Source organism: Thunnus albacares, chromosome 13, assembly GCF_914725855.1.
Source record: "Thunnus albacares chromosome 13, fThuAlb1.1, whole genome shotgun sequence".
NCBI classification, from domain to species: domain Eukaryota; kingdom Metazoa; phylum Chordata; class Actinopteri; order Scombriformes; family Scombridae; genus Thunnus; species Thunnus albacares.
In genome coordinates, this window is record NC_058118.1 from 3,740,668 (window position 1) to 3,766,943 (window position 26,276).

The 26,276-nt window shown below is 40.5% G+C and overlaps 1 protein-coding gene across 4 annotated transcripts in view; it reads left to right on the forward strand.

The window, feature by feature from the left end:
• Positions 1-26,276, forward strand: part of arhgap32b (Rho GTPase activating protein 32b) — a 108,231-nt gene that overhangs the window by 32,883 nt on the left and 49,072 nt on the right. For all 4 annotated transcript variants that reach the window (XM_044370739.1, XM_044370740.1, XM_044370741.1 and 1 more), the window contains 3 exons: positions 11,161-11,266; positions 14,518-14,612; positions 14,924-15,008. In XM_044370739.1, the coding sequence (XP_044226674.1) occupies positions 11,161-11,266; positions 14,518-14,612; positions 14,924-15,008 (286 nt within the window). The remainder of the gene's footprint in view (positions 1-11,160; positions 11,267-14,517; positions 14,613-14,923; positions 15,009-26,276) is intronic.

Below are 26,276 nucleotides of genomic sequence, written 5' to 3' on the forward strand. Positions count from 1 at the left end.
GAGGACCATGGCAGCAACTGAGCTCTCATGAATCTGTGACTAAATAGATCATGCAGCTGCTTTAAGGTACGTGCAGGCTGCCTGGAATGTAGCGTTCCATTTACTGGTACAAGCACTTAAGGTTAGTCATTTGTTGTTCTGGTATCTTCCAATTTACTGTATGCTAAGGAACACAATCTGGGGGCATGGAGTTTAAGGGAGGGTCTATTGAAGGATGCTATTGGCTGCATTATGGGAAATGTAGGATTGACCTATACTTGGGTCTTAAAATCAGTTTATCTCTGCCTTTGCTAATTTGATTTTGACCATTCTTCTTTTTAATCTGTGTCTCATGAGTCCCTCAACTTTATGGAAGTGTATTACTAAATCACTTACCAAAGACATGTACAGTTGTGGTCAAAAGTTTACATACTCTTGTAGAGAACATGTTTGTCATGGCAGTCTTGAGTTTCCAATGATTTCTACAACTCTTATTTTTCTGTGATGGGATGATTGGAACACATACATCTTTGTCACAAAAAAACATTCATGCATTTTGGTTCCTTTATAGATTTATTATAGGTCTTCTGGAAATATGACAAAATCTGCTTTGTCCAAAATATACATAAATCAACTTGAATGATCAATTTTGGTGATGTAGAAGTTTGTGTCAATAAAATTTGATTTGTGGCATGGCCTTTTAACTTCTTTTGAGTGATTATGATTGACTACAACTGGCGACTTCTCTGAGTCCATTTAAATAGGGCTTGTTTGATACACTCATTAGACTCAGCCACAAATGCTACAATGGGAAATTCTAAGGAGCTCAGCATGGATCTGAAAAAGCGGATTATTGACTTGAACAAGTCAGGAAAGTCACTCGGAGCCATTTCAAAGCAGCTACAGGTCCCAAGATCAATTGTGCAAACAATTGTAAGTATAAAGTGCATGGCACAGTTGTGTCACTGCCACAATCAGGAAGAAAACGCAAGCTATCACCTGCTGCAGAGAGAAAACTGGTCAGTATGGTTAAGAGTCAACAAAGAACCACCAAAAAGCAGGTCTGCAATGAATTAGAAGCTGGTGGAACACCGGTGTCAGTGTTCACAGTCAAACGTTTTTTTACATCGCCGTAGGCTGAGAGGCTGCAGTGCAAGATGGAAGGCCTTGCTCCTGAAGTGGCACCTTAATGCTTGACTGACGTTTACTGCTGATCACATGGACAAAGAAAAGGCCTTCTAGAAGAAAGTGTCGGATGTGGTCAGATGAAACAAAAATTGAGCTATTTGGCCACAATGTCTGAAGGAGAGAAGGTGGGGCCATTAACACCAAGAACACCATACCTACCGTCAAGCATGGCGGCGGTGGTATGAGGCTGTATTCAAACCAAATCAGGCGTGCGGCGAAAATGCCAGTCCTCCCATTCATTTGAATGGGGGTAGTGCGTTTTGGGTGTGGAAATTTTGGTTGCAGCAGCGCCTCACTAGCCTGTGGCCAGAAAGTTGAGCCAGAGTCAACTTCTGGAGAAATGCAACATGAGAGATCAGACTGATCAGAGTTGCAAAACCCTGCCATGAGGGAGTACAAAGATGTTACTAGGAAGAAGGGAGGACATTTCTCTTTGTTTGATAACATGAAAAGTAAAGTTAGACTTTGCTGTCGGCTTCTCTGACTCATTTCTAAAAAAGAGAAGGGAAAAAGAGAGAGAACTGAGAGCACCAGCGAGAAAGAGAGAGAGTGAGCAGATGTGGTCGAGCGAACTGGGGTGTGAATGAAGAGAGGGAGCGCTGGTAACGTGAAAGCCGGTGAAGCAGATCAATAAAACGTTATTTTCTGATTGTTTCACAGCGATTTACGTTCTAGAGCTCAAATAAACACGCCCACACCCCCACACACCTCCGCTCAACTCTGTGGCGGTGTGCTGCCCTGCCTGATTCGGTCTGAATGTGGCCTTATGCTCTGAGGCTGTTTTGCTGCCAGTGGAACTGGTGCTTTACAGAAAGTAAATGGAAAAATGAAGAAGGAGGATTACCTCCAAATTCTTCAGGAAAACCTAAAATAATCAGCTAGAGGGTTGAGTCTTGGACGCAGTTGGGTGTTACAACAGGTCAGTGACCCCAAACACACATCAAAAGTGAAATGAATGGCTAAATCAGGCTAGAGTTAAGGTTTTAGAATGGCCTTGCCAAAGTCCTGACTTAAACCCCATCAAGAACATGGGGACTATGCTGAAGAAACAAGTCTGTGTCAGAAACGAATTTAGTTGGAATTGCACCAATTTTGTCAAGAGAAGTGGTCAAAGATTCAACCAGAAGCTTGCCAGAAGCTTGTGGATGGCTGCCAACGCTGTCTAATTGAGGTGAAAATATTAGCATTGCTGTATGTATATTTTTGACCCAGCAGATTGGGTCACATTTTCAGAAGACTCATAATAAATTCATAGAAGAACCAAAATTCATGAATGTTTTTTGTGCAAAGAAGTATGTGCTCATTGCATCACAGAAAAATAAGAGTTGTAGAAATGATTGGAAACTCAAGACTGTCATGACATACATGTTCTCTACAAGTGTATGTAAACTTTTGAATTAACTGTATGTTAGGGTGAATACTGCTGTCAGTGCCCCTGACAAAGGTGCTGGCAAAAGAACTGGAGTTGGTCCCCGGGCGCTGCACTGCGGCTGCCCACTGCTCCTATTGTGTGTGTGTGTGTATAGGATGGGTCAAATGCAGAGGATCAGCTTCCCTATGAGGATCAATAAAGTACTTCTTCTTCTTCTGGAGAGCCCTTTTAAGCAGAATCTCTGGGTTGATAAGAGTTGACACTAAGGTCTACAGAGAGAGAGAAATGTAATTCAATTTGGGATAATGACATTTGCTGGTGTCTCATTCGACTGTGGAGGTGTATAATCCTTTCCGTAGTACTCCATGGATATTGTAGTTCATTGTCACTTGGTGCTCTACACCTTTTGCTAACACATTGTGGGAAAATTAAAGGTTTCAAAGTCACCGCTTTGAATGTCAAAGCTTTTAAAAGAGGTTAAATACGTAGTGTTTTTTTGTAGCATCGCCACTAGTTTTTGTTTCATTTTGTCTTTATTACAGTTACACAAGAATTCATACAGTGTTTTACCCATTCTCAGCAGTCAATAATTTAAATGTGGGACTGGGCTTATCAAAAAGAATGTGTGAATTTTTTTTTTTAGACTAAGTCAACACAACAGCCTTGATGTGCAGTCCAAGCAGCAGCTCATTAAGTTTGTGAAACTTGGCATTTCTGAAGCAAGCAACAATATTAACTCAACCTTGTAAGACAAATTGGACATAGAGACAACAAGCATGCAAAACATTTTAAAATAGAACTTATAATGAGAGTATGTCATCTGTACAGGAAATATTTACATGTATCCTGTCCGTCAGTATTCTCCAGCCACATCACATGCAGTATTCAGTACAGTAAGTTAGGTTGCAAAAATGCAGCTCCTCCACATTCTGCTTTTCTATCAGTCAGTCCTACACAATGCTCCTATTCAATGAACGGTTACTAATACAGCTCTCCAGTAACTCAATGCTTGAGCTCTGCTGAGCGGAAAAATCACCATTGTACTGTGCGAACATGGAAATGTTGAGTCGTCTCTGTAAATTTGTATCAACAGCCCAGTAATATTTCTGGAGACATCAAGACATATTTCAGTTGAGCATGGCTGGCTGGCTTAAGTAAAACTGGAACATCACAATATGCCAGATCAGACCGCAAGATTTCCTCTTGTAGGACGATAACAATTCATTAAGTTACTGGTGTAAATATCTGGACGGCAGAGCTTAATAGAAACAAGACTAGATAGACGATTGACTCTGTTTTGTCTGCGATGCCATATGCGGAACAGATAAACTGCCTCAGTGGGACAAGAGCTAAACTGCTGGCCGACTGGAGCGACTTCCAGCCGGTGGACAAGATCCAGAACATGCATAAGGTCAAAATCCCGTGCATTGCCTACTAATAGCTTCCTCGCTGTTTTTTTCTCTCTCTGTTTATTGCAGCTTGTTGCTTTCCAAGGCTTTTTTTTTCCATCGCTTTGCAAATGAGCCGTGTGATGTTTGATTATTTACTCAGGACAAGATACAACAATCTCATCACATGTATCCTTAGAAACACTGTAATAAGTTATATCTTATTCACAGAAACTGTCTCAAGTGTTCACTCTTTGGTAGGACTGAACGATTTGAGGAGAATATCTAATTGCCATTTTTCTAACCAGTATTATAAATTCAATTTAAATTGTGGTTACTCTCTGTGAATTAAACCACAGGCCTGTATTTGGGGTATATTTAAAGTTAAATAAAATATAATTGTACCTTACATCACATACACGTTTTTCTACATTAATAAAATCAGACAAAATAATGCACATTACTCAATAATATTCAAATATAATGATTCAAAAAGATTTAGAGGTGGCATTATATGTAGTGATAACAACTGCATAGTCGGCCTGTTACAGTAAGCTAGTAAGTAAATAAGTCAGATATGACAGTGTTTGAAATATTGCACTGACAAACCCCAAATGCAATACCAACAGCAGCGCACAGAATTAATGTTAATTAGCTACAGTAAATTTAGCAATGACAGTTGTCATTATAGCTAGTCCGTGTCTGCGTGTCCCGCCTCAGACTTTTAGACCTCACTGTAAATCAACTTCACCGCTGTTTCCCGCTGGGAAGTACAGCCTTTCCCTGGCATCGATTGTCTTTAATGACCCCAAAAAACCAGCTTAAATTTCACCCTCAAAAATTCTGCTGTCATAGCTTCAGCCAGAGGCGGTGAGTAGAAACCTGGTCACATTACAGCAGCATCCACCCTAAAATAAGTTTTACTTGTCTTTCTTATGACATTGGATAGCTTGGCCTAGATGTTCGCTAGTGTATCTCCCAAAGCAGGAAAACAAACCTATCATCAGGCAGTGTTTGTTGGAGCTGCTTTTTTTTAATGATCAAAATGAGAATCACAATTTTTCCATTCAGAATTGAGATCATGGTTATATTCGCAAAATATTTAGAAATAAATTTAAAAAAAAAGAACTTGTATACAGCTTGCCTGTAGCTGTATGTAACATGAGCCCCAAAACACTGAGGTCTAGTCCAACTATGAAGGGAGACTTCTTTCACAATGTTTGATTCATTATTAACAAACCATCTTTTTCCAGGCCCCAAACTGCAGTTATTAACAGCCTGCTGCAGTCCGGTGTGCAGCCTCTCAGTGGCTCAGACTGTTCATCATTAAAATCAGGGTCAAGTATGATTCTATAGTTCAGCTCGCTCATGAATCTGTTGTGGCCTCAAAATGATGCATGGTTTGCATTCCTGTCTCGACCTCTCCTTTACGCCTGATATTAGTGTCAAGTTACAGCATGATAAACAGTTATGGGAGGGCATTGATTGTTTAGCAAAGCATTAAACCCTTGTTTTGCAGTGACCACAGCCATATCTTCGGCTGGCAGTAAGTCCTAGTCTTTGTAGTCTTTCCTGGTCTTTTGTGACATTTCAGGTGGTTGTGCTAATTTGTGTTACATTCACAAAGTAACAAAGGTTTTTTTTTAACGGTCGTCACGGTCTTTGAATCCAGCTCCACACAGCCAACTGAACAACTCTTTATGCTGCAAGCACTGCATGTTTATCAGAACTGGGGGTAGATAAATGGTTTTGTTCTTCCTCCAGAACTGATTAATTACAAGAACTTTTTATAGGCAGGCTTGCACTTGAAAATTCTGATTCTTTTTCAGACAGCCAATTCAAAGATAGTCATTCAGTACTTTATTCCCTGTGGATAAATTATTGATTACAAAAAAACAATTTGAACTAAACCAAAACAGCAGCTAATTGTTGTAGAGCTGAACATGAGTCTCTACACTCCTCTCAGCCTCTAGTCATTGCTCATTGGATATCTCTTTCATCAGACCAGAGCCATGATATTCTCTGGTGGGTATTATTGGCAGTTCTAAAAGTGGCATGTATCCATGTGTGTTCAGCCCAGTACAGAAAACATGCTATGCTCTTAAGAGTTGCTCTTATAAACATTGATCACAGCCACCCAAACTGGCAGCACTTGTTGCTTTGGTTTGGCTGGGTTTATCTAGTTCTTGCTTCTGAAATGGATCTGGACTGTTTTTTTTATTTTACAGAAAAAAAGCTAGTAATGTGATATATTTCTGTCTTTCACATATGATCATTCTTTTCAGCTGTTATTCTGGGAGTTATATTGGGGTTGTTTCATATGTACAAAGGCCAAAATGTAAAAACAGAACAATTTCTGGTTTTACATAGAGTTACCTGCAAGAACTATTTCTTATGAGATATAACATGTGAACTGGTGAGCCATGAGGTGCTGGTAGGCTACTGGCAGCAAAACAGCCCCAGAGCCTGGCTAGCTGTTTCCCCCTGCTTCCAGTCTTTATGCTAAGCTAAGCTAAGCTAATCGGCTTCTGACTATAGCTTTATATTAAGCATACAGACCATAGACTATATATAAAGATGGACATAGCCAGGTGTGATGTCAATCATCATCTCCCACAATGTTGAACTATTCCTACTATCGCTGACATCAGTTGTTTTTGTTAATGAAAATTAGCTTGTAATCTGAAACTCGGACAACAGAATCTTGTGAAATGACAACACATACTGTCAGGATATGATTCCATTGAATATTGCAAAGCAGTAATATTGATATAACCTGGCCCTATACTGATTACATAATTAGTCTTACAAATTGACATAATCCTAAACCCAAAGGTTAGTAGTTACAGTATACAGCAAGTGAAGTATTTGGCTCTGTTGTGATGAACCTCCACAGCATCACCTGTATGCTTGAGTTTCTAAAAGTGACTCTGCTCCAAAGCATTTTGCAACATAGGTTGTATGATATTGTATGGAGTCTTTAGCGTATATCTAAACCTGTTGGTCCACGTAAGGGAAAAGACCTGCACTAAACTGGCTGCGGCAACGGTGTTGAAATATTAGTGTGAAACCCACATGATTTCTGTTTTAGGTTGAGCATATGTTGAGTCAGGCATTCAGTAGCCAGGCAGGCTGATAGTAGAGAAAATTGTGGCTGAGGAGACATTCATGGCTTTCATTTTCGGAGCCAAATGGAGCTGCTGCTGCCGCCTTTTTATGCACAAAAATTGAGAGGGTGTTAGAAATAGTTAAAATTCAAACATTCACACTGTTTAAAATGGAAGGTTTTCTCTCTTGCATCTCTCTGGGTTAGAGAGAGAAACATTTGACTCAGCAGACTAGAAGCTTAGAAAATCTGAGAGAAGTCTTCCTCCTTCCTCAAGTTACTTTCTCCTCTTATCTGGTGTTCTAGAAGGCGAGAGTGCTGCTAAACACAAGGTTAAAGCAAGGTTTTCTGGCTGCAGTGTTATTAAGAGTGTTGGGAGCAGGTGCTGGAAGGAGCAGTTCCTTTCTCCTTACATGCCTCCTCACCAAGGAATGCTGGGAATGCTGGGAGTGCACCACACTTGAGAACAGAGAAGGTAAAAACTTGGCAAGTGAAACGCACTGTTGAAGCTTGGCTTTTATCTGCAGTGTCTGAAAGTGTTTCACACTGCGTCAGTAGTGCTCAAGTCGTCCCTGGTGAGTTTTTGCTTACGGCAAGTCATTAGGGTCATTGTGGCTGAGAGATGTCAGTCAGTGAGGACAGTTTGGTTGAGGATCTACTGACAAGAATCTACAGTGCTGAAGACGGCCTCTTCCTTACACTACAAGATAAACAACTGATACTGTGGTGTTCTAGTTGTACCTCACCTCTGTTGCATGCATGGTGGGACATTGTGAGCACATAAAAATGTTATTTGGAAGCACATAGATTATCTTTTGTAGAGAAATCATTATAAAGAATCAAAGTCTATGTTTGCATGTGAATATATTATCTTGGTTGTTATTATCCTCATATGTACACATTATAAACCTCTCTGACTGGTTTTACTCATTTACCCTCTTTAAATGTCCGGCTCTTTGTTTTCCCAAACTCTCAGAGCAACTAGGCTGATATATATATGATAATATTAGCTTATTGCAGACACATTGGTATCAGTCTATATGTTGGCCAATGTGCACAGAAATGCCAAACTAGGTTTGAGATCATTTAGAAACAATATCACCATAACATAGTTTGTCCACCAGAGAGCTCTGAAAAATCCCCTGCTTATTATGTATCTAGGCCATAATTCTGTATCAGTCTGTATCAAAAAATTTTTTGTTAATGTTAAAACAAATACTATGAGCTGACATATCATGATAAGATTCTTTTAAACTTCCAAATATTGATACCAGTCTGCTTGCTCTCTCAACATCTCTGCTCTGTGCAGTTTCCTGCATGCTCACTCAACCTGTCAGATCCTCACAATTAGTCATAATTGCAGCCAATTAATTAATTAGAGTAGACTAATTCTGATTTTTCTTTTTCATCCCGTCCGATCACTAGGATGCATTAGTTACTGGGGAAGTAAGGAAGCACTGGGAGATTCTGAGATAAACTATGTTGTCTGTTTCTCTCTTTAGCATTGTCAGGTTAAGCTAACCTATTGTTGCTAACTTTGGAGCTAACCCCCTCCACCTTTCTAGCAGTTTGGAAAACAACAGATGTGACTTTTCTTCACATGAGAAGCTGCAGCATTTATTAACTGAAACACTGTAGCCTGTACTGTACATTTACTGCCAAATTGATACGTTAATGCTAACCTTTTCCTCTGCTCCGCTCACATTCACCTATTCCTTAAAAGGAGCTATGCTACCAAGAGTTGCCTAGCCAACGCCACAGAGGTTGACTCACGTTCCGGAACAGCGCTGCACAGAGACGTCTCCAAACGCTATTGATTTCCGAATGAATGGGTGTTTGGCATTATTATTGGCATTAAAAAAATATTTTTTTTGGCCTGACAGGGGTTCTCGTTGGCCTGGTGACCTGCCAGGCCTGCACAATTACAGGGGAAACACTGCTGAGAGTGCACAGAGCAGAGATGTTCACAGGTCAAGAGAAACAAGCGCCCAAGAGATTTTTGTTTTCTACAATTATTCAATTATTCTTTTTCTTACTATTCCTATTCTTTGTATAACTTTAAGCAGAAACAATATGTTTTATGTGCTCAAAATGCCCCATCATGAGCTCAACAGTGAGGATCCTTTGTCAGGTCAAGCAATTAAGAATGGGAAACCAACACTTAAAGATATTTCTGTTGTGAGTTGCTCATTGCAGAATGGCAGAAGAAGAGAACCACCACCACCAAAGAACCACTTCATGAATCTATAAAATCACCCTGATGTTGAGTCCAAGTGCTAAATATTCATATCATTCCCTAATAAATAAATAAATAAATATAGACAAATGAAACACCTTTTTTTTAAACTAAATACAGTTGTCCTGCAATAACGACTAGCTTTACCTACACTGAGCACCATGAGTCCTGACTGCAGCCAGTGACATCCACCAATGAGCACAACTACAAACTACAGGGAATGAGGTTTTGATGATGAAAAGGTTTTAAGTAGAGAGACACAATTCAGACTGTCAGAAAAAAAAACCTTGACAGATGTCTCAGTTGGAATATGAATTACTGTTTAGTCCTAGTACATTCTGGTAGTACTTTCTTTGCCCTCGCCTGTTTTCCTCCTGACCTCTTGCTGAGTCATTTCTAATCAAGCTTATGTTAACGACCTTTTTCGCCCCAAAGCTGTGAAGTGTCTGCACCATTTCTAAAGCATTTCAGTGATCTTTTTCACCCTCACACCCTAACAAGGTCCACTGGGAGTCAGGCTGTATCTGTGTGTGTGTGTGTTCAGTACCTGTTCAGGATTTGGTGAAGTGGGTAAGAAGCAATACAAAAATAGTCTGTTCCTGTTTTTCTATACAATTTTTCCATAACGATGTTTGCACAGCATGTTATTTTTTAATGGTCCTCTATGGATCAATGTGTTTATTGTTTAAGAATGATTTTTTTTCATTGAGGATTCATTTGGCATTCCTTTTGATTAAAATGTCATTGGTTCAGTATAGATGCATTTTTGTGATCTTTAATTACATGCAACAGTAATGGTGTTTCATGTTATGTACATTTTTTACCTCTCCGACAAAGCAAATGTCCTCTTTTGTATAATAAACGGAACTTGAACTTGAACATCGGCATCACAATTAGGATTTTGTTTCATCTTTCTGAGAACTGCTTTTTAAATATTCTCTTCACCGTCTGCGTTTTAGAATCTCTGGATATTAAGGCTTACTAAGAATTGTTCTACTGTGGAGAAAGTGTCATAATTGGCAGAATTTGACTGAATGATGATGTAAGTTCAGTGAATATTATTTTAAGGAGGTTTGCAGGGCACAGTGAATTTCTTGTTATTAAACTTTGCTTCCCTGAATCTTGACTCACAGTCCCCGGCCCTTAAGTCCAATTATCTTAATGCAGAGACGTCGTTTCAGCGTTCGCTAGACGCTGTCATCTCGCAGCTGCTACAGATTGTTCCATCCTCCCCAAGACACTCTTTCAGTCTTCTCTCTTATCTATTCCAGTTTATTAGACTCATGAAGATACAGTGTCACTGCTGCATTCAGGATAATGGCTAAAAATCGTCCTTGAGATATTGTCTGTGTGTGTGGCTGAGTGTAGGACGCGTGTACATAGTGTAATGAGAGTGTAATGTAATCCTCCATTGATTGTGTGCCATCACTGTTTCCTGAAGCCCAAGGTGACATCTTCAACTTGCTTGTTTTGTCTGATCAGCAGTCCAGAAAACAAAGATATTTAATTTACAATGATATAAAACACACAGCAGCAACAAATCATCATATTTGCCAAGTTGGAAATAAGGATTTTTTGCTTGAAAAACATGGTTTATCGATCATGTCAATTTATCATTGCAGCTCTGTTTCAGAGAGTAAAAGAACATATCCATTCATGATGTGAGGAGAAAGAATCAAAAAATTATAAGAAATAAAAATTTGAATTACAAAAAAAAATATTAATTTCCCCTTGTTTTCTGTGTTATGTTTGGTTTTGTATTGGTATTTATAACTTTGAGTTTCAGGTGTTGACTGTCACATAAACTTGAACTTGTATCACATGAAGCTAAATATTCTAATTGAAATTGTGTGTGTGTGTGTGTGTGTGTGTGTGTGTGTGTTGGCTGTAGGGGCCTGAGGCCTGGACGTCACCCAGAGGAGGACGACATCGTGCCCGAACTGGCTCACATTCATCCCAGAGAGAGACCTGACTGGGAGGAGACCATCAGTGCCATGGTGAGACACACACACACACACACACACACACGCATTCCTTGTGATGTTTTCTTTTTTGCATAGACACACATTTGCACATGTATGTGAGTCACTGCTTTGAATACATCCATCAATGTCCTGCTCTCATCATTCCTGAGCTGTCAGATCCACTGATAACACCACGCTGCACTCAGCAGCTTGTTTGCTACCTGCTGATTTTTTTTATCAGTGTCAGTTTTAAACCCAGCGGATTGATCTGATGTCTTTCTCTCTCCTATCGAAACAGTGTCTCCTCCACTCCTGAAACACTACCACACATTCATGATTAATGCAGATGACTCTTGGCGTCCTGAGGGCACCCTATTCAACTCTTTACATAGATAGTCATCTACCTGCCATCTGTGTCTCTGTCTACACCGTCGTCTGTTTATTTCAGCCCATCCCTCCATGCTAGATTCCATTCACCAGACAGCATCATTCATTATTTCCTTTCCCTCCCGTCTTTGGTTCGGTTCTCGCTTCTTGCATCAACAGCACGTTGAAAATGAGGCCGTCTCCATGGTAACATGCTGAGCCACCCGTGGTCGGCGCGTGGTTGGAGCCCTATCGCAAGCGCTCAGTTCGATCGGGCAACAGAGAGAAAGAGAAACAACAATCTCACCAGGCTAATGAATATTGATCACAGAGGCGGGGCTTTTAATACTGCATGTCTGCTATTCTTTGTTCAATATTTGATACAAGGGGGACTCTGTACTGAAGTGGCATGCATTATGCATGTCTCCGGCGGTTCGAGGAGGTGATGAGAAGTGCTAAGCAACTTAGTGTAAGCTGTCACACCAACGCCCTGTTGCTCTGTGTAGGATAGATGATATGCCACAGGACTGCAGAGCCATGCATAAAAGAACAAAACACTCTCAAATCCCTGCCACGTAATAATAAGATGAACAGTCCAATCTCTCTCAATAATTATAGATTTAACATGACACACGGCGGTTACGTCATAGCTTATTGATTTTCATAGAAGCAACTGAGGCAAAAATGTGAAGGCAGTTGCTTGGCTTTCACACTAATTTACAACATTGAACAGTCAGAAAAACAAAACTTGCTTTTAGAATGTGCCTGTTAATGATCATTCACACACACACACACACACAGTATATATGCTCTCTTTCACTGTTAGAAAGTATAAAGAAACTTGTTCAATATTTCATCTAGTTGTGAACCCCTGGCATGTTTTTGGTGAAGTGGCCAAGCAACAATCAAAATGACGTCTGTGTCTAAACAACTGTTGTTCCTCGTCGTCCGGTTGTCGACTGTCTCGGCCGTCCTAAAAAGCAGCGCCTCATCTGCATACCACCTTTACTGTCAGCTTTACCGTCTGGCTGTGGAGTCAAAAAACTGAATGCAGGGAACTTTTTTTTTTTTTTTTTTTTTTAGCTCTCAGCCAACTCGACTTCATCTCATTTGTACCTCACTTGGCCAGCGGCTCTTCGGTGCAATTTTCTCACAGAGCCTTTCTGCATTATAGATGTTTTCAATTCCCTTCCTGTAGATGTGTTTTGTATCTCTTAATCTGTTTTCCTTATTCTTCTTTTTCAAGTTCTTTTTGTTTCCTAGGTGGCTTCCAACAACCTGCTGTCAGATTAAGGCCAACATGCAGTCACTGAAATGAAAATTCCACAATGAATACATCCACTGATAAAATCAGCGGACTCCCGAGGCTCTGTGAATGTTTAGTTGACCACAGCTGCATTTTATTTTCACTGTAATTTAAGCTAAATGAAGCAAGTAAGAGGCCTCGCTGAGAAATACTCCAACAACCAGGGCTGATTATTCATGGACCCCTGTGTGAAGTGTGGGTTTGACCACCACTGTAATAAACTGATATATAGCTCTCATCATGATGACCTAACATGAACACTTATTTATTTGAACTTGTGATAACATAAAGCAAGTTTATTTCATGTCAAAGAACTGTTTCTGCAGTGGTTTGAGTTGCTATTCATGCTACTGGAATGTCAGAAATGTCATTGACAGTGTTTTTTTTTTTTTATCAGTCTTGAAGCTTAGACGACTCCATGTGATTAGTGACAGCTTTATGATGTCATGTAGTACACAACTGGAATCTGCAAGGTCACTCCTGACACACTTCTAATGAACTAACAAGATTTGTTCCTTTTATAACACAGTGAAAAAGGCATTTGCCAGTCAATACCAGTAAACACAGAAATATGCTACAACCGAAATTTAATTTTGTTTGAAAACAGTTTCAAACAAAAAGGCCTATCTATGCATTACACACTGCAAATTGAAGTCTATATGTTCAATAACACAACATACATAATGGGGAGCTTGGAGTAGGGATGCACAGATCACATCCGCTGGATATCAGCCAGGAGTGACGATCCACATCCACATCACCAATCCACCTCGTCAATGTCATTATAAAATTCAGGGTTTCCACTATCAGTTACAGTGATTAGTCGAGGCAGGCTGCCAACTTAGTGCCATTATAATCCCTCGCCTCATGTTACCTTACATAAGACTGATCCCAACCAGTTCCATGCAGCGAGATAGAAAGAGTTTGGAAAAAGATTAGATTGGGAATTGTATATTAGGAGAGAAAACAGTAGTGTCAGTGTATCCCTGCTTTGTAAACGCTATGGCTACGCTTTTACTGATGTGCGTCGGATCACGTTTAGAACACGCATCTAGTGTTACAATTTAAAAGAATCCCATCAAAAACTGTGCCGTGGGTATCTCCCTGTTAACAAAGAACAACAACAAAATATAAATCCAGTGTTATTAGGAGTCATTAACTCCCTGCATGTGTGGTCACTAGTGCACCACAACCTCAGCTAGTCAGGCTTTGAACCGGTTCATCTTAATGAATAGAAAAAGAGCAAAGCAGTCATAATGGAGATGGAGAGAAGCTGCAAAAACATGAAAAATGGAATCCATTAAGTTACTATTAAGTAAATGATTTTTAATTCCACCAGCAGTTGATGGGTCAGCTCATAAATACGGCTTTCACATATTACAGCAGTAGGATTCAAATCATTTCACCTTCGCAGGGTACAAGTCATCCTCCACATCACCAAACACAAAGACCAAGAAGACATTTCATTTTCTCGTCAGCAGTCAGTGATGTTTACAACCAGTGCACTTGAATCTACTTCAAGTTGAAAGGCTTTTTGGCTGTTTGAATGTTGGTGTGAAGCTAACAGTAGCAGAGATGTGTTTGTACGCTGATGTCTGTGTGTCAATTTCAGGCGAGGAGCGCAGAGATCCCCGAGTTGAGGACGGAGCCCCTCATGCGCTCATGCAGCAGCAGCACGGCCAGTATGAAGGTCAAGAATGTCAAGAAGTGAGTAGACACTTTCACAAACACACACACACACACACACACACACACACACACCTGCCTCCGCCAGTCCACCTCACCTCTCTCCTTCCCTCTCTCCATCTGTATTTATCATTCTTAACTCGCTGTTTATCGCCTCTGTTTCCTGCTTGAGTTCCTTTCATTCCCCGAGTCTATTTCTGTGTCTTCCTCCTCCCTTCACTCCCTCTGTTTGCACTGCACTCTCCTTCTTACGGTCATACACACACTCAAGGTGCTATCACGAGCAGAGGACGATGTACTAACCAAACTCTCTGTGCGTGTGACGTTTTTAGACTTTGCTTCACCAAGGGCCACTTCCCAAAACTGGCAGAGTGCGCTCACTTCCACTATGAAAACGTGGACTTCGGCACAATTCAGGTAAACAACTTAAAGATTTCTCTCTAATTTCTTTACCACATCATGTCTATTCACATTTATACCAAATGATGATGAATTGAACCTGGGGCTGGAATACTCGTCCTCAGAGGAGTGTGTTCTCTTCAAAAGTGCGGTTTTAAAATCACAGGGACATGGATGTCAATCATGGTGTAGACGATGCTTTGAACTTGGCGTCACTTATGTTCTCGCTAGTTATTCCCCAGCGGTTTGGAGTAAGAAACTGAAAGATGATATTCATAAAGACAGAAGTTTGACTCACATGTCTCTTACAATTGACACCAAGCAGAATTTATGCTGTTTATATCATGAAGATGTTGATGATTCAAATTCGTTTGATATCCTCCATAAAAGCCCCCGTCGGCTACAGCACGACCTGATTCACTCCAGCTTCACACACTTCAGCTCACTCAGGATATTAGTGTAGAATTTATTGTAGTAACTTGTAGGTCTTTACTACCACCAGCCTACCTGCCAATCAAACAAACAGCTGCTCTGCCTTTCTGACATCAAAATGCATCTCTCAACCTTTTCCCTCACTGACACTCATGGACACTTAAGTGCAATTTTCTCACAGATCTGTTTTGTATCATAGCTTTTCATTTCCTTTTATGTTTTGTATCTCTTAATCTTCTTCCTTACCATCAAAATACCTCTCTCAAAACTTTGATAAAAGCAAATTGAATGTCTTAAATATTCTAATCCTCAGTAGAATCGCCACAGCTAAAATGTGTGTCTAGCTCACAGATTTGAAAACAAACTCCGTCAAGGGTTTATTGTATTACAGTCTGTCTGGAGTCTGAGTGTAGATCTAATTAGAGTAGTTTATAGTGGAGTATTTTTGAATCAGTGTAAAATAGAGCAATTAAGGATCCACAGTACTGTTGTTCTTTATCTGCCTTTAACCCAGTGCATGCTGGGATAGGCACCGACTTCTTTGTGATACTGAACAGGAATACGCAGGTGTAGATAATGAGAGGATGGTGATTTTTTGATTGGCAGGACTGTTCATGCTTCTTTAAAACAATATGTTATATATTAATATAGTATATTAATGTTCAAAATGAGGATTTTTCTTGCTGATTTGGCTTCTTGTCATCATACAGACTGTACTTTGCCATTATGTAAAGAAACCAGTAGGGGTCAGCAGTCCACTAAATTTATCACACGTTGGCATCAGGAGGGCAGAACAAGCCCTCTTCCACTTCACCTGCAGTATATTTGTTGATATAACTCAGGTTACACTACAGAACCCGTGTTTATTCATAAAGGAGACTCAGCTAATATTAATTGTCTTTATGCAGTTAATCGATCGGTTCTGCTTTTGTTATCCCAGTCGTGTGTGTGTGTGTGTGAGCATGCGTGTGTGTCGGCTGGTCTCGCCAGCACAGAGCAGCATGACTGTCTCACCCATTGTGGTTTTCAGATAGCTTTCAAGTAGCACTGCCTTTTTGTTTGCTGCTCTATGGTTTTAACATTCATCACGGCTCCCGCTTCTTCTCTTGACTGAAGAGAACCCCGAGCAGTTTGTTTGTCATGGGATTAATTACTCTGTATTTGTTCCCCGTGTCAATCAGTATATTTTCTGTATAATCCTGCCTCAACCAAACATGTTTGCTTGTTTAATGAAGTGGTCACAAACGTATTCTGTTTATTTGGCCCGAACGATTCTGACATGATATAAATACTTAAACATTTTTTAGATGAATGAAAACATCGCTGCTTAATTTAGCATTCGGAGAGCGTTTACTCCAATTAAATGTTTACGTTCATTACTGTGGTTTTTTGACTGTGTCAGCCAAGTTTGCAGTGCTACAAGATGTCATTTTTTTGTGTTTTCTCCACATATTCAGACACTTAATGATGCATACACATATACACATATCCGCTGACGGTTATTGTCTGTATTTGTGCCAAGTGTCATCTGTTATGGCTCTACCAGTTATAGGGAGCTTAGTTTCACCTGGTGAAGTTGAGTTGTTAAAAATCCAGCAGTATTTTTCCACTGAGCTCTGCATTCTACATCAAGCCTTACAGATATTGAAGTGTAGTGTTGCTGGACTGAGGCAGGGTTAGGACCTGGGCTCAGGTTGGCATTGAGCCTTCTAGTTGGAACTAAACTGACATATTCTTTCATTTCCATAATAAAAAACCTTGCCAAAGGAGAATTTGAGTCAGGCAAAGTTTTGTTGTGGAAACATTAGGATCTCTTAGTCACAGAGGGCCCGAAGAAGAGTGTGTCTGCATTCAGAGCAGCACTTGCGTGGCAGGTTTTTCTCATGATACTGGTATTTTGGATCATATTTGACTGGTAACCTTCCAGTACTTTCAGCAAAGGGGATTGTTTTTGTTCAGCAATTCAGTCATTTACAATTCAGTCAATTCAGATTCTAGATTTTTGTTACTCAACAAATGTTGCAAAAATTTCTGAATTGCTGTTGAGTATGAAGTTTCTTCATTGGAATGTAATGTTTTGTGTGTTTTTTTTCTGTTGATTAAGCATTATCTTAGATACTGTACGTACACCCAACAAAGCCAGCATCCTTTCAGATTGGTTTTGTTTGTTTCAGTCAGTTGTGCAACCAAGGTGTTGCTAATAAGTTACTGCAGGCTGTCACATCTCACCTGTACTGAGGTGAGTCTGTCTGGATATCATCCAGGTCGTGCAGTGCGTAACTTGTCAGTTATCAGTTTTATGTTGATCTAACTGGCAACAATGAAACTGGTTGTAAGCTATTTTTTGATTCTAACTGAAACTCCAGTCTGAACATATATTGTAGGCTTACCTGTCGCTGTATACTTATGACAAATAACATACTGTCATCCTGCCAGCTGAGTAGAGTATGCTGCTAAATCTGACAGGAGATCAGCTCCCAATGGGGCCACTCAACTGCAAATGCAGCCGTGCAATTTCATGGTGATTTGAGGTAAAGTGTCTGCAAATGACATGTGTTAAATGTCATACGCACACTCACTGTCAGTGAGTCAGCACAGCCAGTTGCATCACATGCACTTATGTATGTGTTTGTGTGTGTTTTGTACATGATATAAAACAAATAGAATGAATGAAAATGAAATATGATCATTTTCATCAGTGACAATGATATAATGACTATAGCTGACAGGCCTGCAGTTTCCATTCTGCACCACCACATATATACAGACAGGTGACAAATGAAAGGAAAAACCAATATAAAGTGTCTCAGTAAGGTGTTGGGCCACCATGTGCTGCCAGAACAGCTTCAATGTGCCTTGGCATTGATTCTACAGTCTCTGAACTCTACTTGAGGGATGAACATCATTCTTCCAAAAGATATTTCCTCATCTGGTGTTTTGATGATGGTGGTGGAGAGTGCTGTCTAACACATCAGTCCAAAATCTCCCATAGATGTTCAACTGGGTTGACATCTGGTGACTGTGAAGGTCATAGCATATGATTCACATCATTTTCATACTCATCAAACCATTCAGTGACCCCTCATGCCTTGTGAATTGGAGCATTGTCATCCTGGAAGAGACCACTCCCATCAGGATAGAAATGTTTCATCATAGGATAAAGCTGATCACTCACAACAACTTTGTATTGATTTGCAGTGACTCTTCCCTCTAAGGGGATAAGTGGACCCAAACCATGCCAGTTAAATGCCCCCCAAAGCATAACAGAGCCCTCAGACCCCCTCACTGTAGGGGTCAAGCATTCAGACCTGGACCAGTTTTTCCTTTAATTTGTCGCCCATCTGCAGATAGAGCCTCTTGAAGGAATATAACAACTTAATGATAAAGCTGTGCCATCAGACATGATTGTACAATCAAGCCGCCAGCCGAGTGTAAGAATTAAGCTCATCTTTGTGCCTGTGGGAGATGAACTACTCTAACTACTCGTAATTCTAAAATTCTGAAATCTCACATAGCTGTTCAGAAACTGTTTCCTGTGTTGACGGGGGTGATTAGTCCAGCAGCACAGTAGACTTGGCAGAAATATCTGTACCAGGAGCCTCATTTATCAAAGCATGTACTTCTAAATATGTGTGTATGACCTGTCCATACCAACCAGAGAGTTTGTATTTATCAAACATTTTTACTTAATGAGCAATGATAAAGCTCACCCGTTCTACTTCATCTGTGACATCAACTACAATAAGGCCTTCTATAATTGCATAGATTTATAAATGACTTGACAAATGTTGATCAGTATGCAGAAAACAAGCTTCTTTGAAAGAGTGATGGCTGTAACATGTGTCGGCTCTGTATTTCCTGATGCATTTCCTCTGCTGCTCTCATCGGGGTGAGCTAGCCTTTGCTGTTCTTTTAGTCCAGCTCGCTGCAGGCTGTTTTATGCATCTTGTGTGAGAGGAGTGTCTATCCAATGCTAGAGGTCATTCTACATCAGTAACATGCTGAACAGTGAATAGTCAGTTAAAAAAAAGAAAGAAATCACAGTATATTATGACTAAAGTGCTTTGGAAAGGCTTTTGTACTAATGAAGATGTTTAGGTAATCGTACTACAGACAGCTGTGGAAGTCTCTACTGATTTTGGCACTGTTGCATATTGAATGTCAAAACTTCTGCATGGGAGCTTTGAAAGCTATTAAAATTTGATAAAAGTTATTGTTGATTTAGTGGTTTTGATGGGGTCTATCTAACACGTTCAGAGCAGCTTAAATCCGTACAACAAAGCTGGAAACAATCCAGAGGGATTGGATTTAGGTCTCTGCAGATCTGTCTGCCATGCAAGGCTACATATTGTCTCTACTATCTTGTCCCTGAAGATGAGTCATTAGCTTGAAATCTGGAGGAGGTAGAGGCCACTTGAGTGAACTGGATTCACTGTTGTGTCTCTGTGACCTCCATTGGAGGATGAATGCTTTGTGCATTACACATGAGTCCTCCAGAAGTATGCTTTTGAAAAAGTTGGACCGAGCATGAAGGGACACAGATGGTCATCATCAAAGCTTAGGTGCAGTGTGGTGCTGAGAGGCCTAACATACACCAGGAAAACACAGTTATACCACCACCAGTCTGAACCACTGACACAACACACAATGGATCCACAGATTCATGCTGCTCATACGTAGTTCTGTCTGTTTCAAATATGTTTTATTAACAAAAAGGTAATAAATGACATGACACTGAAATGACACTGATAGCTTGTAGAGTAAAAGAATGTAACACAACAATATAGTGTATAACAAAGATCAAAAACCCTGCCGTCCTGTCCCACCTCCAAACACACACCACACACACAATCACACACTCACATATGTGCACACACATGCACATGCACAAACACTTTTCACAAAACTTTAAAAATGGTAAAAAAAAAAATGCAGGGACTACAGAAATTATGAGGCTGCCAGATCGTAATAAACTGCAAGACTGTCCCATAGCCAGAACCTTGCTCTTTCAAGGTGTATGGTATTGATCAATACGTTAAGCAACTGCTGACATAGCAAAATGTGATGTCACCCATTGGTTGCCCAGAGTTGCAGCTCCTGGTCGGCGCCATCTTTTCTGTTTGGAGTCAGGACCTTCCAAATAAGGTGTGTGGGTTGTTGCCTTCCACGCTCTAGAAACACGCCTCACTACCTTGGACCCAAGCTAACGCTAGCTCACTGGGATCACTGAGTGCTGCACACTTGGGCTAGCTATCTACTTTAGCTAAATGCTGCTTTGGCCAATGAATTGATTTCTCCCCGGGGACTGAAGGAAGCAGAGCTCTTCCATTCGACTAATGCAGGTACCAAGTGCTTGCTTGCCTGTGAGTAAGCCCTAGCAATGTCTTCCAGCATGATGCTAGATGCTGCTCATGCTGGAAGACATTGCTAGATTGGAGCAACGGTATCCTAGATTGGAGCAACGGTATGCTATATTCGAGCAACGGTACGAGAGGAGGAGTAGACCAAAAAAAGAAAAAAGACTTGTAACTCACTGTTGTTTGCTGGCTAGATGCCAGCTCGTAGAACTACTGCGGACTGCAATTTTTCTATGTGTTGGTTTACTGCATCATTCTCCATACTGTATAAAAATGCAGGAGGGGAGGTATTTATGATATTTATGATGGAACCGTTACAGTTCTTGGCAACAACAATAACAAAAAAAAATCAAACAATAAAATAAAACAATAAACCTGTTGACCCAGTCCACATACTTTTTCTATCGAGTTGCAGCCACACAGTTTGTTGTTGAAGGGAAATGGCTGTATGCCTTAACAAACATGTGTATCTAATAAAGTAGCCACTTTTTTTTAAAAACCTCACTTCACCTCCTTCTCCCTTTTTAACAGTATTTTTTTTTTTAGTGCATACTGTATATCCTCCTGACCTCCACGGCCTCTACCCTACTTGATGTCTCTCTTGAATGGCCTCCAGCTTCCCTCTATTCCACTCTTCTCCCCTCAGCCCTCTCCCAGCCCTGCAGGCCACTGACTGCACGATCCAGTCAGCAGTCAGACACCGGGAAAACAACTTTATTGACTTCAATACTACTATCCCACTGTGCCAGTCAGGCCTGCTCTTCCATATGGTTTATCTGCAACCTAACATTTTGTCCCGCCTTGTCGCACATAGACCACAATGAGGTTCAGGCTCTTACACGTTTTACTATTAATGGAGTTCAAAACCACACAAGCCGGTTCTGTCCAGAAACTCAGGTCACAGCTCTCAACTACTGAAAACTCTATGATGATTACCAGCATTTTAAGTTATTTAGAGATTTTTAAAGATGCAATATATTGGCTACATTACCTATTTAATCATAAAGTCATGTCTCAATGCATACTTTAGCAGTGTGCAGTTTTCTTAGTGTATCATTAAACTGACATTCACCATCTATCATGTCCCTGCTGTTTGTTTCTGTTTTCAGAGCTTCTATTGTGGTGCTAAGGTCACAGCCTGATAGGTAGTCCTTCTACACAAAAGCTCTCTCTCCTCATACAGACAGTCAGAGACCAGACATTTAATGGCTGTGTACACGGGAAATATCATGTACCAATGAAAGTGATATGAATCAAAATTTGAGAATTTTACTACCCCATAAACCGCATTATGCAAATTTTAAAGATATGGATGTTCACACACACACACACACACAGACACACACAATGTGTTTGCTTGTGTGTGTGTGTGTGTGTGTGTGTGTGTGTGTGTGAGAGAAAGACAAAGACAAGAGAAGAGTGTGGTGTATCCAGCCTCCGACAATAATCACGGTAATCAATCTGAGTTTAACAGCTGTGAAGGAGTGCCCCCTCTCTCATCTCGACAACAGAGCATGCACTTATAAAGGGTGTGATTTCTGTTTGCGGGTGAATGAGAGCAGTAGCCTGTCTGTATGTGTGCGGTCACGCGTGTGATGAAGACTGACACCCCTCTCAGCCATTCTTTAGGCCAACTCACTGTGTGTACGGCTGATGTGTCTCAGCTGGCTCTACCTTCGGACTCTGACTTGACAGAAGCAGTCTGGAGGGGGAGAACGAAGGGTGCTGCTCATCATTTTGTCCGTGCTCTTACCCATCTATCTATCTATCTACGCATCCATCCATCCATCCATCCCTCCATCACTTTCCTGTGTCTGCTCCTGCTAGCTGAGCATCATGACACAGTATGCTCCTACTGCCCACTCACCCCCTTCACTCACAAAGGACCAGGAGCGATGCATAGAGATGAATTCCCTCCCCCAGTGGGACCCAATCCATCAACTGCAGCACAACACTGAAGACAGCACTGGCCAGCCCAGCACACACCGAGCCAGGCTGTTCTTTAAAGGCGCAGGGTGGCAAACAACAAGGATCCAGAGAATACTCAAGACAACAATGTGCATTTTTTTTTGCAGAAGTTAAACCAAAGATCAAACATTAGATTGGTTTTAATTGTATAATTATACATGCTCCAATGTCTGTCTGGACAAAGCGAACTCAGAGCTGTGGCCTGCAAACAGATGATGTCAAATCCTCTGTCACATGTTCTCGCAGAGGTCCTCTCACCACTCCTTGTGAGCAGAGGATGATGTAACGGTTAGATTCATTCTGCCCTTGTTAGAGGAAACAAAAGAGCAGACACACACACACATAACCTCTCTGTCTCTCTTTCTCTTTGTCTCTTACGGTTGTTATCGGAGGACAACATTGTGGAAGGGTTGGGTTGAAAATATGATGCCAGTGGTAGAAATCTTGGCAAATTGTAACAAGACTTTTAATACAATTTTCTGTTTTTGTATTGAAAAGTTGTTTTCATTTTCAAAATTGTCAAGGTTGTGCTGTTTGGATTTGGATCCAAACATTGATGAATGAAATCTGGTAGGTTGTGGAGAATGTGATGTTGCATTCTCAGACTGTTTCAATAGTTTGTAGAGACCTGTAGAACTAATGAAAAAGCAAAAAACAGAATAGTTTTATAAGTCATAAATTGTGTAGCAGAGATGCCCCCACCCCCTTTTTTCTCTTTTCTTTCTAACTAACAAATAATCTTGCAACCTCTTAGATTGATCTTGGAACTTGGAGTGCACTGTATTAGCAGTTCATTTCTGCTACTCTTGAAAGACTTGAGCTTTCAAGTGGTAATATTGAAGACTTTCAGGGAGCAACATCTCTGCTGTGTTGCACTGCACTTCCTATTAGTCATTGTGATTAACAACAAGTGCATTGCCTTTGAGTCCAGGTTTATTTTTACTTACTTTCTATTCATTCATTTTTGTCATCACATGCTTAGTATCCATTTTTTTTTAGCACAAACTAAGCTATACATCAACAACTTCATCAACCAAATTCTAAAGCTGCCAGGAAACCAAATTACAAGAAAAATGACACAGGCGCCTAAAATCACTTACAAATCTTCAGTGTTAATAACTGAAAATATTATAGAGCAGTTCAAAGTTAAACTCTTTTCTCTGCCTTTTTCATTGAACGTATACTGTATGTATGCAGCTGTAAACCACTGCAAACGCTCATCATTCACAGTTTAAAAAATGTCCAAAAAAATGTTTAATGGACACAAATGAGATACTGTGTGAAAGCTTTTGTTGCTATGAATAGAACAATATATTCACAGATGAATAGACAGGGTTTAATAATGAGAATATTTATTACTTACATTGTCTGTGTTCCATGGCGGTTCTTAGACCTCCAACTAAGCTGCAAATATAAAACAAATCACTTCTTGGAGGATTTTTTCCAGGGAAATCCCCATCCAGCACCCACTATTTCAGCATATGTGAAAACTGTATGTATGTTCTAAACATATGGTTGTCTTAAGGCCGTATACAGATGTACATACTCACTCAGAGTGATGTTCATGTTCCCCTTGACTGTTAGTAATTTGTCCACTAAACTGACATCCAGCCAGTCAGCAAGAAACATTACCGGCCCAGACTCCGTTCCACACACTCTCTCTTGTTATGGCATTTGCGGCTAGACTAGACTGATTTATTTTACTTTCCTACTTCACACTTGACAAACCCTCCTGTTTTCTCCTACCTGACTTGGGGGGTGGGGGGGCAGGGGGGCAGAGGGGGGGGGGCCTCCAGTGGGGAAATGCCTGGGACGTGGGAACATTTTAACTGCTGAGCTGGCTGCTGAAGTAAACTGCTTCACTCCAGGAGCACTGAAAGCATGTTTGGAACGTCTTACCCCTCTCTGGCCTCATGAAAATGAAACTGGGATAGAGAAGACAAAATTGCTATATCCCCTTCACATCAACATGTTTTCTACATTCCAATCATTCTGTAAAATTAGATGAAGTGTCTTGAAAGGATACAGCTAATTTAGCTCCTGCATCACCACCTGTGTTTGTGAATAGTGCTCTTTTCTGTGCATTATCTAACACACTGGGGTGTGATTGTAATGGGCCACAGATAACGGCGAGGTGAGATATCAGCAGTGTGCAGAGTGGCCTGAATGAGTAGGATGCACATATTGGAGATATACTCTCCGCACAGAGGTGGAAATCCATTTTTAGCCTCAGTGGGCTCTATCATCTGACGGCTATTCTGCATCAGGTCACTCCCTCTCTTGATTGTACTTCTGTGTGTTTGTGTGTGGACGGATCTTTACAGTAAGCAAACGTTTCTCATAACGAGATGTGTTTGGTGAACCTGCTCCAAGTCATGATCTCATCCCCTCACAGCGATCTCTCTCTCTCTCTGCGTATAGTCCTCAGTCTCATACTAGAGCCGTTTTTATAGCTTTAGTAATGATTTCAGACGTAGCTCCTTCACACTTCTCCTGAAGTACTGCAGCAAAGCCCCGCAGGCAGCCTCGCACTCAAAAAACCCCTCTAGTTCTGCAGTCTGACAAAAATAACGGTGTGAAAATAGTGTCATGAGAGACCAGCCATTATTTTTAATCGCTGCATTACTCTCCTATTTTCTGCAACTTCCACCCCCACAGTTTTGAAAATAACACATTAATGAGAGGCTTCGACTTATGTTGGTCTTAATGAGTGTAATACTGTATAGCAGAGCAGCTGTACATAACCTTGATTTCAAGTTCTCATATTCTTGAACTCATGTCATGCTGTCAGAGTCTGGCTAATGAATTGAATTCTCTTTTCCCATAATAGAATATATTTCAAATTAAAAAAACAACAACTGTACGTCACATTAGAAATAAATAACAGTGAATGTGTGCCTTTAGTACACTACAGGACAAAAACACCCACTGATAATTCATTAACAGGATTAGAAGTATCATGGACTTTTGTTTTGTTGTGGCAGATAAACATTGAGTCATCTCATCCACTAACTCTGAAGAATCTGTACAAAGTCCACAAGCTTTCAAGTACTCAGTAGTTCCACTTTAGTTTATAGATAGTAAAGTTGTTAATGCAGCTGTTGTTCTTTGGTGTTGAGTCATGTTGGTCTGATAAGATTCTCATGAAAATGAAATCTAAAGTTTTTATAATGTGTTTATTTAAATGTGCTGCCTGGTGTGAAGCACTGTGTAACTTGGGTTTTGAAATCATTTACTGACAAATCTTCCATAGTCAGCAGCCTTAAATGAGGACAGAAAGGTCATCAGCCCCTGGTAGTTCTCCTGGTACTCGTGCTGGCACAGACTACTGAGTTCATTTTTATTAGCCACACCAGCAGTGTGTCTCTATGAATGGCTGTCATTCTGTCAGTCCACTACTTTGGTACAGACAGAAATATATGATGGATGGTTTGGCACAACATTTCATACAGACATTCATGCTTCCCAGATGATGAATCCTAATGATATGAGACATCCTTGGACTTGTCCTCTAACACCATCATCAAGT